This window comes from Epinephelus lanceolatus, chromosome 17 (genome assembly GCF_041903045.1).
Source record: "Epinephelus lanceolatus isolate andai-2023 chromosome 17, ASM4190304v1, whole genome shotgun sequence".
NCBI classification, from domain to species: domain Eukaryota; kingdom Metazoa; phylum Chordata; class Actinopteri; order Perciformes; family Serranidae; genus Epinephelus; species Epinephelus lanceolatus.
In genome coordinates, this window is record NC_135750.1 from 36,611,247 (window position 1) to 36,625,218 (window position 13,972).

A 13,972-nucleotide genomic window follows, 5' to 3' on the forward strand; every position below is an offset into this window, starting at 1 on the left:
GATGGAATTAAACAAGGCTGAAATGGCAACGAATAGTAGGAATAACCCAACAGGCAAGACTGATCAGCTAGCCAGGGCTAATGTTAGCTTACCAGTGGAGACCAGAGGTTGAGCAATGGGGACTATGTTTCTACATGCTAACCTGGCTGGATGGCTGTCTGTTCTCAAAGCAAACAGAAAGTAAAATAAAATGCAAGACATACATCACAAAACATTCAAATTTTACCACTGAAAAGTGCTTTGACATGCAGCGCTAAACCTGGTCAAGTGCCTGGTTGACCTCTGCCATGCTGATCACATAAAGCGACATGTGAGGGTCAAGGACAGCAGAACTCCTGGCCAATGAACGAGCTGGGAGGCGGTTTTCAATGGAATGCATGAGGGTGCAGAGGCACTGACTTTCTGCTTTCCAAAACATTTTTAAAGGATTTGATTTTTTTTCAAGTAACATGATCAAATATGTATGCATTGCCATTGTAACTTTACTGATGCAGCATCTTAGAGCAGTGAGAGACCAATGTCTAGTGTCTGTTGCACTATAACTGGCTACAAATATGCATGTTCTTTCAGAGTGCAACCCATCCACAGGCACCCACCCTGCATTTCCCAGTGTCTAGTGAAGGGCTGAGATGGAGGAAGAAAGACTCGGTTATTCCCCCTATCCGTGTTGTTGAAAATGACAGAGGACCTTACCCCATGAAAGCTGCAACGCAGGTACCCACACAGTGACTCTCTCAAAGGGAAAGGAGCCATAATGGTACTTGTGGTGACTTTCAAAGCTCCACCAGATTATCTGTCTTACCATTGGTAATGATAAGTGGAATTTAACATGGACTTTGTTTTGTGCCTGTCTAGTCTTCCAAACACTCAAAGAGCTTTTTACACCTGCATTCACCCATTCACACAGACGTTCATACACGGTTGGCTGAGGCTACTATATGAGGTGCCACCTGCAACTCCTGAGCCACAGTCGCTCGCCTGGAGTCCAACATCAGCTGCTCGCTTGTTAGCCCTAACTACCAGCTCTACGATGATATCCATGCTTTTCAATCCTCTGTCCTCTGTTGCATTTTTCTTGACATGCTGAGAGGGAGGGTTCTAGTAGAATTGGGGTGTAGTTAGAATAGACTTTATCGTCATTGCACAAGAGTTAGTCTTTAAAGAATACTTCATCCCCAGAATGCCCCAAAGTGATCATTTCTATATCATCATCACATGTGATCCTGGATTATGAAGAACATTGTTTTTCTTGCATGGCTCCACAGTAAAGGAAGAAACCACAAACTGAGACATTTCTTGATGAATTGTAGTGATGGGGACTGTGTTTATACAACAGCAAAACTATATCAAAACATCCATTTGCAAACTCTCACACAACTCAAGCAGTATTATCCAAGTTTCATTTATCCTGTCGTATGCTCAGTATTTCCCAAAAACTTAATTTTTAAAACATTTCCACAGACAATCATGAGTAGCACACCTGGTCAAGTGCCTGGTTGACCTCTGCCATGCTGATCACATAAAGCGACATGTGAGGGTCAAGGACAGCAGAACTCCTGGCCAATGAAAGAGCTGGGAGGCGGTTTTCAATGGAATGCATGAGGGTGCAGAGGCACTGACTTTCTGCTTTCCAAAACATTTTTAAAGGATTTGATTTTTTTTCAAGTAACATGATCAAATATGTATGCATTGCCATTGTAACTTTACTGATGCAGCATCTTAGAGCAGTGAGAGACCAATGTCTAGTGTCTGTTGCACTATAACTGGCTACAAATATGCATGTTCTTTCAGAGTGCAACCCATCCACAGGCACCCACCCTGCATTTCCCAGTGTCTAGTGAAGGGCTGAGATGGAGGAAGAGAGACTCGGTTATTCCCCCTATCCGTGTTGTTGAAAATGACAGAGGACCTTACCCCATGAAAGTAGCTCAGGTAAGAGGAACTAAGCCTGAGAGTCTGACACTGAATTGTATTTTGCATACAGTACAGGCCAAAAGTTTGGACACACCTTCTCATTCAATGCGTTTTCTTTATTTTCATGACTATTTACATTGTAGATTCTCACTGAAGGCATCAAAACTATGAATGAACACATGTGGAGTTATGTACTTAACAAAAAAAGGTGAAATAACTGAAAACATGTTTTATATTCTAGTTTCTTCAAAATAGCCACCCTTTGCTCTGATTACTGCTTTGCACACTCTTGGCATTCTCTCGATGAGCTTCAAGAGGTAGTTACCTGAAATGGTTTTCCAACAGTCTTGAAGGAGTTCCCAGAGGTGTTTAGCACTTGTTGGCCCCTTTGCCTTCACTCTGCGGTCCAGCTCACCCCAAACCATCTCGATTGGGTTCAGGTCCGGTGACTGTGGAGGCCAGGTCATCTGCCGCAGCACTCCATCACTCTCCTTCTTGGTCAAATAGCCCTTACACTGCCTGGAGGTGTGTTTGGAGTCATTGTCCTGTTGAAAAATAAATGATGGTCCAACTAAACGCAAACCGGATGGGATGGCATGTCGCTGCAGGATGCTGTGGTAGCCATGCTGGTTCAGTGTGCCTTCAATTTTGAATAAATCCCCAACAGTGTCACCAGCAAAACACCCCCACACCATCACACCTCCTCCTCCATGCTTCACAGTGGGAACCAGGCATGTGGAATCCATCCGTTCACCTTTTCTGCGTCTCACAAAGACACGGCGGTTGGAACCAAAGATCTCAAATTTGGACTCATCAGACCAAAGCACAGATTTCCACTGGTCTAATGTCCATTCCTTGTGTTTCTTGGCCCAAACAAATCTCTTCTGCTTGTTGCCTCTCCTTAGCAGTGGTTTCCTAGCAGCTATTTGACCATGAAGGCCTGATTTGCGCAGTCTCCTCTTAACAGTTGTTCTAGAGATGGGTCTGCTGCTAGAACTCTGTGTGGCATTCATCTGGTCTCTGATCTGAGCTGCTGTTAACTTGCGATTTCTGAGGCTGGTGACTCAGATGAACTTATCCTCAGAAGCAGAGGTGACTCTTGGTCTTCCTTTCCTGGGTTGTCCTCATGTGTGCCAGTTTCGTTGTAGCGCTTGATGGTTTTTGCGACTCCACTTGGGGACACATTTAAAGTTTTTGCAATTTTCCGCACTGACTGACCTTCATTTCTTAAAGTAATGACGGCCACTCGTTTTTCTTTAGTTAGCTGATTGGTTCTTGCCATAATATGAATTTTAACAGTTGTCCAATAGGGCTGTCGGCTGTGTATTAACCTGACTTCTGCACAACACAACTGATGGTCCCAACCCCATTGATAAAGCAAGAAATTCCACTAATTAACCCTGATAAGGCACACCTGTGAAGTGGAAACCATTTCAGGTGACTACCTCTTGAAGCTCATGGAGAGAATGCCAAGAGTGTGCAAAGCAGTAATCAGAGCAAAGGGTGGCTATTTTGAAGAAACTAGAATATAAAACATGTTTTCAGTTATTTCACCTTTTTTTGTTAAGTACATAACTCCACATGTGTTCATTCATAGTTTTGATGCCTTCAGTGAGAATCTACAATGTAAATAGTCATGAAAATAAAGAAAACGTATTGAATGAGAAGGTGTGTCCAAACTTTTGGCCTGTACTGTATATGTTTCTGCAAAGAATGACATGTCAGCTTCCACTGCAGTCATTGAACTCCGTGGTGTGTTTTGTCCAGGTCTACTCTGATGAGAAGAAAATAAAGAAGATCTATCACACCATCACTGGTCCAGGAGTTGATGAGGGCCGTATTGGCCTTTTCACAATGGACAGAGATACTGGTAATCTGTATCTCACACAGTCACTGGACAGAGAGGAACAAGACAAGTACACGGTAAGCATCCCGTCTGATGTCAGTTTTATACAAACACTCTTTGTTCACATCTCAGGATTAAACATAAAGTCACCTGGACTTTGTTTAGAATCAGAGTTAAACATAAAAGAGCTTCATATTACTACACATTAATTTGTACTAATCAGCACACTCACAGATGTTTATTCAGAATGTTTAGGCAACTTTTCAGCATGTCTTTAAAGCTATACTTAATAATAATAATAATAATACACTGTATTTATACAGCGCTTTTACAGCTCTCAAAGATGCTTTACATTTAAAACCAAAGAAAAGAAGTACATACATGTAAGTGCAAAGAGATAAACAGAAGACAAGGACAATATAAAACAACAAGGTGCAAAAGCATAGTGCAAAACAAAGAAAAGGAGGGCACATGAGGAACAGAGAACGAAAAGCTAATGTTAAAGGTTAAAAGCGGATTTGAAAAGGTGGGTTTTGAGGAGTGATTTGAAGATTGTATCAAACATTCACCTGTTCGTAATTTGCTCTTTCAGGTAACAGTGGCTATGTTGACTTCAATTCATATAATACAAAAAAAAAATACATTTCCACACCTGAAAAGCAAATGTCCAAAGAAGCCTCACATCATGTTCCATTATGTCCCAAAAATATCAAATATCCAAACTATGGCTAAATGCGTATCTTGTGTCACAATGTTGTGCTCATCATACATGAGGCTCCTGTATGTGATTTCAGACTATTGTAATTCTCATTTTCTTGCATGACTCAGTCATGTTTAAATTTCCCTGTTTTTCTTGATCATTAAGATGCCAGGATTATTACTGTTATATTACATAAAATTATCTGACTCTCAGAAATACATACAAAACTAAACTTGATTAACTTCAAAGCCTTTCATTTTAAGTAAAAACAAACCATCAGTTGGTGACAGGGTGATACTGTACCCACACCTTCCACGTCAGTAACCTATCATTATGTATGGTCCATGCCCAACTCTGCAAAGAGACCTGTTATTTAGTCATTGTCAGGAAATAGAATGTCCACTATTTTCTAAACTGATGGGAGATTGTATAGACCTGTAGGATCACAATGCCCAGTGCAGTCTGTAGTTTCACTATGGCATAGTTTTCTTCTTTAGGAAGAACAAATAGACAGATAAATCAGTGATTTGGTGTAAAACCAGTGGCAGGATTGTGTATTATTTCACCCATGTGAGTGCTAGTGATGTGACATGAAAGCACCTGCATGGATTATTCTTGCATGTGTTATAATAAAAATGTGTTTGTTGCATGCAGTTTCAGGCACATGCTACGTATCAGGACAGTTCAGAAATTGCTGAGGAGCCTGTGGATATTGTAGTGATAGTAGTTGACCAGAATGACAACAAACCTGCTTTCACTCAAGACACCTTCCAAGGAGAAGTTGCTGAGGCCTCACCAATAGGTACTGTCAGTAGATGTCATTTTAACCTGAAAAAGATGTTTGTTAGCGTTCAACAGTATGTTTCACTTTCACAGGACAAAAGAGCAGATAGAACTTCTACTGTTTGACCTAAAACTTTTATATAGAGAAAACAGAAATCCAGGACTTGCTCCAACACAGTGGGGAGGGGGAAGGAATGAATACTGGTTAAGTGGGACAGTTAAGCATCATCATTTTTATCTTGTGTTGGTATATATTTCCAATCCCAAAAATCAACTCCGAGCTCATCATAAGCAAGTAAGTGATTAAAAAAATATAGGTTCTGTGGCTATGACATCATGTCCGGGGGTGTGCCACACCATATTCAACACCCTTGCAGCGAACCACAATGGAAAGCAAAATGACATAGTGTTCTGGAGTGAATAATATTATGGTTATAAACATTTTTAAAAGAATGCCAGAATTTTAAAAATTCACATCCCTTTTATCTTTGTTTTAATGGGGTTTTCGACACTGTCCCAGTCAATAGCATACTGTTAAATGGGCAATTCTGTGTAGAGAACTGTAGTTTCAGATGGCACAATTGGTGCATGCATGTGTGCGTGCGTGCATACGCGTGCATGCATGCGTGCGTCCTACTAGACCAATCAGCCTAATATTTGTATATATATATTTTTTTATTATTTTGTGACTGCATGCTTAAGGACCTCTCATGGTTGTGTAATTCACAGTTGTTGAAAAACCTGTTTGATTTATAGTTTTATAGTGTCATTGACTGCTGACTCGACACTCTTCTTAACAGGCCGGTAAGAGCCGCAAGTTATCAACAAACAAAAGCAAAAGCATGAAACAAAAAGCAACTCCAGCAATTGTCTCAGCTGTTGCAGGCCACATTTTGGCCTTTGTCGTGGCTCACACTGACATCCATAGAAAAGTGTGGTCTCATTTTGAACTGGAGCATCTTCAGATTGATCTCATACCTCATATGCTATGAGCCACTAAAGTTAGGCATGATGCAAGATGAATAAATGCTTGTTTTTTGATGCCATCTTGACTGTAAGAGACCTGGAAAGGACAATTCCACCAGACGCAGCTGCGCTGCCTTCAGCTGCAACCCACTTTCCATTCATCCGTTCTTTATACTGTGTCATACCACAATAGGATCATTTCAGTGCCACAACACACCACTATACACCACAATCAACAGTCGTATTTTAAGGTTGGAAAGAAAAATAGCCTACTATTAGCCCTGTATGGCCCAGCTTTATTTTGTAAATCACCTCTTTAATGATGAAGTGCTCTGAATACTTTGACAAAGCTCTGTACTTAGTTTTCACTTCTGACTTCTCTCTCTCCAGGTTTTGAGGTGATTCAGGTTGTGGCCACAGATCTTGACCAGCCAGATACTGACAACTCAGATATCCGCTACAGTATTAGAAGCCAGGAGCCAACATTGCCTAGTGACTCCCTGTTTGTCATCAACCCAGTCACTGGAGTCATCAGAGTTAATGCTAGTGGGCTAGACAGAGAGGTGAGGTTTCTAAAACATATTTCATCTGTCTTAGTGTGCTTTCCTACCCAACTATTGAAATAATCTTTATTTCAAACAAGCAACCTCTGGAGGCAAGCAACAAGTGCATCAACACCAACCGAGAAGCTGATTTGTTTATTGTGTGAACCCAAAGTGACCTGTATAGGAAAACTGTAATTGTAGATATGTAACATAAGTATGAAACTACTGATCAGGCTCTCACACATTTGATTAGGGAGCTGTCATGGAAGAGTTTATATAGCCATCTGCTATTGGCTGATCATGACAGGTAGGGTTGGAAAGATTAAATGAAACATATCTGGAAATCAATACATAAGTGACAAATTGAAATACATTGATGCAAAACCACAGGTTTGGGAAATTGGTTAGCATAGGCAGAAAACAAAACATCCCATAGAGACAGAGCGCAGCGTGTCGTACCACACCAACTACAGGGGAAAACAGTTAGTGCCACAGCGGACTGAAACACTAAAAAAAGGCCTGTAGCTAGCTAAAAACATTGGAATTCAGCTGTCAAATGATTGTTGTAACACCCTGTGTCTACCAGAGAGAAAAAGTCTCAAAGTCAATATTGTCGGTCTACCTCAGTAGTGGGGATATGATCCCACTGAATGGCCAGAAGTGAAATATTGTGATATTGACACCTATTTGATAGAATAACCAGGTAAGGTCATCATTTAATCTTTAATATCAAAACCAGGCTTTGCATAGCTTAGTTAGCTTCAGCTTACAGTTTGGATTGTTAATCAAGCAAAATGTTTGTTGCATATAGATTGACATCCCACAGGGTAAGTTACAATACCACTCTTAGCTGGAGCCAATATTTAGAACGACAGAAGGAATCATCATGTGACATTACACCAGCCGGGGCTAATGGGGATGTCATTAGTTTTTCAGCTATTTAAAGTTTCTGAATGGATTGACTGAGTCTGTTAATGACAACAAAAAGTCTTCCAGTTGATGAGTTAAACTCATTGTGTGTCTCTTCTAACAGAAATACCCAAATTACACTCTAGTGGTACAAGCAGCAGACATGATGGGAGAAGGGTGGATTGGAGAAGCAAAAGTGATCCTTACTGTCACAGATAGGAACGACAATGCTCCGGCCTTCACTCAGCACTCTGTAAGTACAGTGTAATTGTGACTGGAAAATTACTTACTTAACACCTCCCCAGTGAAGCAGTTCTCCAATCATAGCTTCGCATCCATAACTAGGCACAGCAGATGTGTCCAGCTTCAGAGTAGTGTTCATGGGGCTGTAGAAGGAACAATAGTCAGTGTTTTTTTAAGTAATGGCTTTAAAGGTGACAATGTATGAACCGCCAATTCATCCAACTTTTTGGCAATAACAGCTTTGCATAATCATTTTTTGGTAATGTAGTAGGTTGTATGCAATAAAGACTACTCTTGCATTATCTTTACATCTTTAACAATACATTTCACATGTGATGACAAATCTTACACTAAGAGATCTGTTTGATATGGGGAGGTGAGTTTTAAGCACATGTTGGCCTAACTTAAGCTTGATATAGACTGTGCCCCCAGACAGCCCAAAATTGCTGAGCAATAGATGAGCAACATGAGCAACATGACCAACAATTGCAAATGAGCAACATGAAAAAACGTGGTAATATCTTTGGTCATGGCTCTAAAACGGTGGTCCTACATCGCACAGTGAGAGGTTCATGGTTGTTGTCACGGTCTTAAATTCTGACAGTGTCATAAATTTGAGATGACCATCTCACAGTGTGACTGCTGTGATAACCTATGTCTACTAACCAACCAAAGAAATGCAGCATGAAATAACACTAACGTTAAACGCTGGTGATTGCTAAAGGCTAGTAGATACTAATAAATACAAACTTCAAACTTCCAAAATCGGCATGCCAAGTTAGCCTCTTTTCCCCAGCCACGACCATGTCCACATTCTCCTCCTCTTCTTCTTCAGACTTTTTTTTAAACACACATAAATGCCACTATAGCAAGGGCTCGATTCATGTTTGTTTTCATTTTTCTCTTACCACTTCAGCGGAGTGAATGGATGGCGCACGTTTTGTTCTTGTGTATTGACGTCAATGGCCTACGTCGTAGTCAGTAGGCATTGTCATCGTACAGTCTCCATACATCAGACTTGATGTCCTGCCCAAGTTTATTAGATCCATGTCCCACAGTGTATCTTGCACTAAACTTATAAGATTGTAAAAATCTCACAGTCTGTGGGAGACTTTAAGTGAAAAACATCAAACAGAAAATCCCATAGCTGTGCAGGGAAGTAATGAACTCAACTGCTTGATGATGCAGGGTGGCTGGGCTTAGCCTTAGACATAGGCTGAGGAGCTTGGACATCCGGAGGGAGCTCGGAGTGAAGCCGCTGCTCCTTCACGTCGAAAGGGGTTAGTTGAGGTGGTTTGGGCATCTGATCAGGATGCCTCCTAGGTGCCTCCCGCTGGAGGTATTCCGGGATGTCCCACTGGTAGGAGGGCTCGGGGCAGACCCAGAGCATGCTGGAGGGATTACATATCTCATCTGGCCTGGGAACGCCTTGGGGTTCTGCAGGAGGAGCTGGAAAGCATTGCTGGGGAGAGGGATGTCTGAGGTGCTTTGCTCGGCCTGCTGTCCCTGCGACCCAGCCCCGGATAAGCGGATGGATGGATGGATGGATGGATGGATGGATGGATAGATAGATGGACATAACTTCTCAATGCCAGAAAGACAGAGGTGTATTGGATTGTCCCAGCTAAAGGCTGAAGGAATTGAGCCTGGGAGAAAAGGTAAGTCCAAATTGCTCCGAAGAACCATCCCGGCCTGAAGTCATCATGAAAGACGACATTGGACAGTGGTGCATTGTGAACTATGATGATGAACCCTACCCAAAAATCATCCTGGATGTTGAAGATGATGTGAAATGCATTTACAAGAATGGGACCAACAAGTTCTACTGGCCAAGTCCACGAGATGATATTAGTTGGAACAGAGATGACCAGATTGTGTGCCTTATGAGGGAGCCACAGCCTCTAAATAGGAGGTCCTTCCAGCTGGAGAATACAGTGTGGCATGTCTTAGGAAAACACCTGGGTTGCTGCTTTGTGAAACAGGCTGTGATGTATATCTCTGGACAGTACTTTTGCAGGGCGTGCCAAGGCACTTAAATTCTCCAGCAAAACCATGACTGAGCTGAAAACAGGGGATTACACAGAGGTTTAAATGGTAATGTTAATAATTAATGTTGTTATTAATGTTGTTAAATAATGATTAGAAATGTTTATGTTCATTATCAAATGTCAAATGTTCATGTGAATCTTAATTAAATTTCTTTTCTTTAATGAAATGTGTTGTTGCTCACTGGTGTAAGGTCCACTCTGTTATGGTCCTGTGTGTTTTTTAATGAAAATTAAATCAACAAATATTCAGCATATCTTAGTGGCTACTTGGATGCTATGAATTGGCAAAATGAAATCATTTAAATATGGGACCAATTCCATTGAAATTCCCTTTAACTTGGAAAGAAATGTGTTGAAATTAGATTGTGTCTTAAACTAGAGACTTTTTTCAAAGTAATGGTTGTTTGTGAGTACTTGTATAAAATATTTCAAGGATAAAGTAAGGGACATTTTAACTCTTAGAAAATATGAATATTATAATGCTATGTGTGCATTCAAAACACATTTTAAAAGGGATGGGAATGTCCTGTAATAAGGTGGACATTTGGTCTCTGTCACATGCAAGCTGGACAAATATGTTTTAGTTTAACAGGCCCTAATTTAGATAAAAATAATAATATCATGTAAAATTGTATATATTTTGATGGAATTAAACAAGGCTGAAATGGCAACGAATAGTAGGAATAACCCAACAGGCAAGACTGATCAGCTAGCCAGGGCAAATGTTAGCTTACCAGTGGAGACCAGAGGTTGAGCAATGGGGACTATGTTTCTACATGCTAACCTGGCTGGATGGCTGTCTGTTCTCAAAGCAAACAGAAAGTAAAATAAAATGCAAGACATACATCACAAAACATTCAAATTTTACCACTGAAAAGTGCTTTGACATGCAGCGCTAAACCTGGTCAAGTGCCTGGTTGACCTCTGCCATGCTGATCACATAAAGCGACATGTGAGGGTCAAGGACAGCAGAACTCCTGGCCAATGAACGAGCTGGGAGGCGGTTTTCAATGGAATGCATGAGGGTGCAGAGGCACTGACTTTCTGCTTTCCAAAACATTTTTAAAGGATTTGATTTTTTTTCAAGTAACATGATCAAATATGTATGCATTGCCATTGTAACTTTACTGATGCAGCATCTTAGAGCAGTGAGAGACCAATGTCTAGTGTCTGTTGCACTATAACTGGCTACAAATATGCATGTTCTTTCAGAGTGCAACCCATCCACAGGCACCCACCCTGCATTTCCCAGTGTCTAGTGAAGGGCTGAGATGGAGGAAGAGAGACTCGGTTATTCCCCCTATCCGTGTTGTTGAAAATGACAGAGGACCTTACCCCATGAAAGCTGCAACGCAGGTACCCACACAGTGACTCTCTCAAAGGGAAAGGAGCCATAATGGTACTTGTGGTGACTTTCAAAGCTCCACCAGATTATCTGTCTTACCATTGGTAATGATAAGTGGAATTTAACATGGACTTTGTTTTGTGCCTGTCTAGTCTTCCAAACACTCAAAGAGCTTTTTACACCTGCATTCACCCATTCACACAGACGTTCATACACGGTTGGCTGAGGCTACTATATGAGGTGCCACCTGCAACTCCTGAGCCACAGTCGCTCGCCTGGAGTCCAACATCAGCTGCTCGCTTGTTAGCCCTAACTACCAGCTCTATGATGATATCCATGCTTTTCAATCCTCTGTCCTCTGTTGCATTTTTCTTGACATGCTGAGAGGGAGGGTTCTAGTAGAATTGGGGTGTAGTTAGAATAGACTTTATCGTCATTGCACAAGAGTTAGTCTTTAAAGAATACTTCATCCCCAGAATGCCCCAAAGTGATCATTTCTATATCATCATCACATGTGATCCTGGATTGTGAAGAACATTGTTTTTCTTGCATGGCTCCACAGTAAAGGAAGAAACCACAAACTGAGACATTTCTTGATGAATTGTAGTGATGGGGACTGTGTTTATACAACAGCAAAACTATATCAAAACATCCATTTGCAAACTCTCACACAACTCAAGCAGTATTATCCAAGTTTCATTTATCCTGTCGTATGCTCAGTATTTCCCAAAAACTTAATTTTTAAAACATTTCCACAGACAATCATGAGTAGCACACCTGGTCAAGTGCCTGGTTGACCTCTGCCATGCTGATCACATAAAGCGACATGTGAGGGTCAAGGACAGCAGAACTCCTGGCCAATGAACGAGCTGGGAGGCGGTTTTCAATGGAATGCATGAGGGTGCAGAGGCACTGACTTTCTGCTTTCCAAAACATTTTTAAAGGATTTGATTTTTTTTCAAGTAACATGATCAAATATGTATGCATTGCCATTGTAACTTTACTGATGCAGCATCTTAGAGCAGTGAGAGACCAATGTCTAGTGTCTGTTGCACTATAACTGGCTACAAATATGCATGTTCTTTCAGAGTGCAACCCATCCACAGGCACCCACCCTGCATTTCCCAGTGTCTAGTGAAGGGCTGAGATGGAGGAAGAGAGACTCGGTTATTCCCCCTATCCGTGTTGTTGAAAATGACAGAGGACCTTACCCCATGAAAGTAGCTCAGGTAAGAGGAACTAAGCCTGAGAGTCTGACACTGAATTGTATTTTGCATACAGTACAGGCCAAAAGTTTGGACACACCTTCTCATTCAATGCGTTTTCTTTATTTTCATGACTATTTACATTGTAGATTCTCACTGAAGGCATCAAAACTATGAATGAACACATGTGGAGTTATGTACTTAACAAAAAAAGGTGAAATAACTGAAAACATGTTTTATATTCTAGTTTCTTCAAAATAGCCACCCTTTGCTCTGATTACTGCTTTGCACACTCTTGGCATTCTCTCGATGAGCTTCAAGAGGTAGTTACCTGAAGTGGTTTTCCAACAGTCTTGAAGGAGTTCCCAGAGGTGTTTAGCACTTGTTGGCCCCTTTGCCTTCACTCTGCGGTCCAGCTCACCCCAAACCATCTCGATTGGGTTCAGGTCCGGTGACTGTGGAGGCCAGGTCATCTGCCGCAGCACTCCATCACTCTCCTTCTTGGTCAAATAGCCCTTACACTGCCTGGAGGTGTGTTTGGAGTCATTGTCCTGTTGAAAAATAAATGATGGTCCAACTAAACGCAAACCGGATGGGATGGCATGTCGCTGCAGGATGCTGTGGTAGCCATGCTGGTTCAGTGTGCCTTCAATTTTGAATAAATCCCCAACAGTGTCACCAGCAAAACACCCCCACACCATCACACCTCCTCCTCCATGCTTCACAGTGGGAACCAGGCATGTGGAATCCATCCGTTCATCTTTTCTGCATCTCACAAAGACACGGCGGTTGGAACCAAAGATCTCAAATTTGGACTCATCAGACCAAAGCACAGATTTCCACTGGTCTAATGTCCATTCCTTGTGTTTCTTGGCCCAAACAAATCTCTTCTGCTTGTTGCCTCTCCTTAGCAGTGGTTTCCTAGCAGCTATTTGACCATGAAGGCCTGATTTGCGCAGTCTCCTCTTAACAGTTGTTCTAGAGATGGGTCTGCTGCTAGAACTCTGTGTGGCATTCATCTGGTCTCTGATCTGAGCTGCTGTTAACTTGCGATTTCTGAGGCTGGTGACTCAGATGAACTTATCCTCAGAAGCAGAGGTGACTCTTGGTCTTCCTTTCCTGGGTTGTCCTCATGTGTGCCAGTTTCGTTGTAGCGCTTGATGGTTTTTGCGACTCCACTTGGGGACACATTTAAAGTTTTTGCAATTTTCCGCACTGACTGACCTTCATTTCTTAAAGTAATGACGGCCACTCGTTTTTCTTTAGTTAGCTGATTGGTTCTTGCCATAATATGAATTTTAACAGTTGTCCAATAGGGCTGTCGGCTGTGTATTAACCTGACTTCTGCACAACACAACTGATGGTCCCAACCCCATTGATAAAGCAAGAAATTCCACTAATTAACCCTGATAAGGCACACCTGTGAAGTGGAAACCATTTCAGGTGACTACCTCTTGAAGCTCATGGA

At 41.6% G+C, this 13,972-nt stretch overlaps 1 protein-coding gene across 1 annotated transcript in view; it reads left to right on the forward strand.

Annotated features, from left to right (window-relative positions):
* Positions 1-1,764: 1,764 nt before the first annotated feature.
* Positions 1,765-13,972, forward strand: part of LOC144458437 (protocadherin Fat 4-like) — a 38,007-nt gene continuing 25,799 nt past the window's right edge. The window contains exons 1-6 of the mRNA XM_078160937.1: positions 1,765-1,932; positions 3,682-3,837; positions 5,115-5,262; positions 6,600-6,772; positions 7,788-7,898; positions 12,406-12,528. Of these exons, the coding sequence (XP_078017063.1) occupies positions 1,780-1,932; positions 3,682-3,837; positions 5,115-5,262; positions 6,600-6,772; positions 7,788-7,898; positions 12,406-12,528 (864 nt within the window). The 5' untranslated portion in view covers positions 1,765-1,779. The remainder of the gene's footprint in view (positions 1,933-3,681; positions 3,838-5,114; positions 5,263-6,599; positions 6,773-7,787; positions 7,899-12,405; positions 12,529-13,972) is intronic.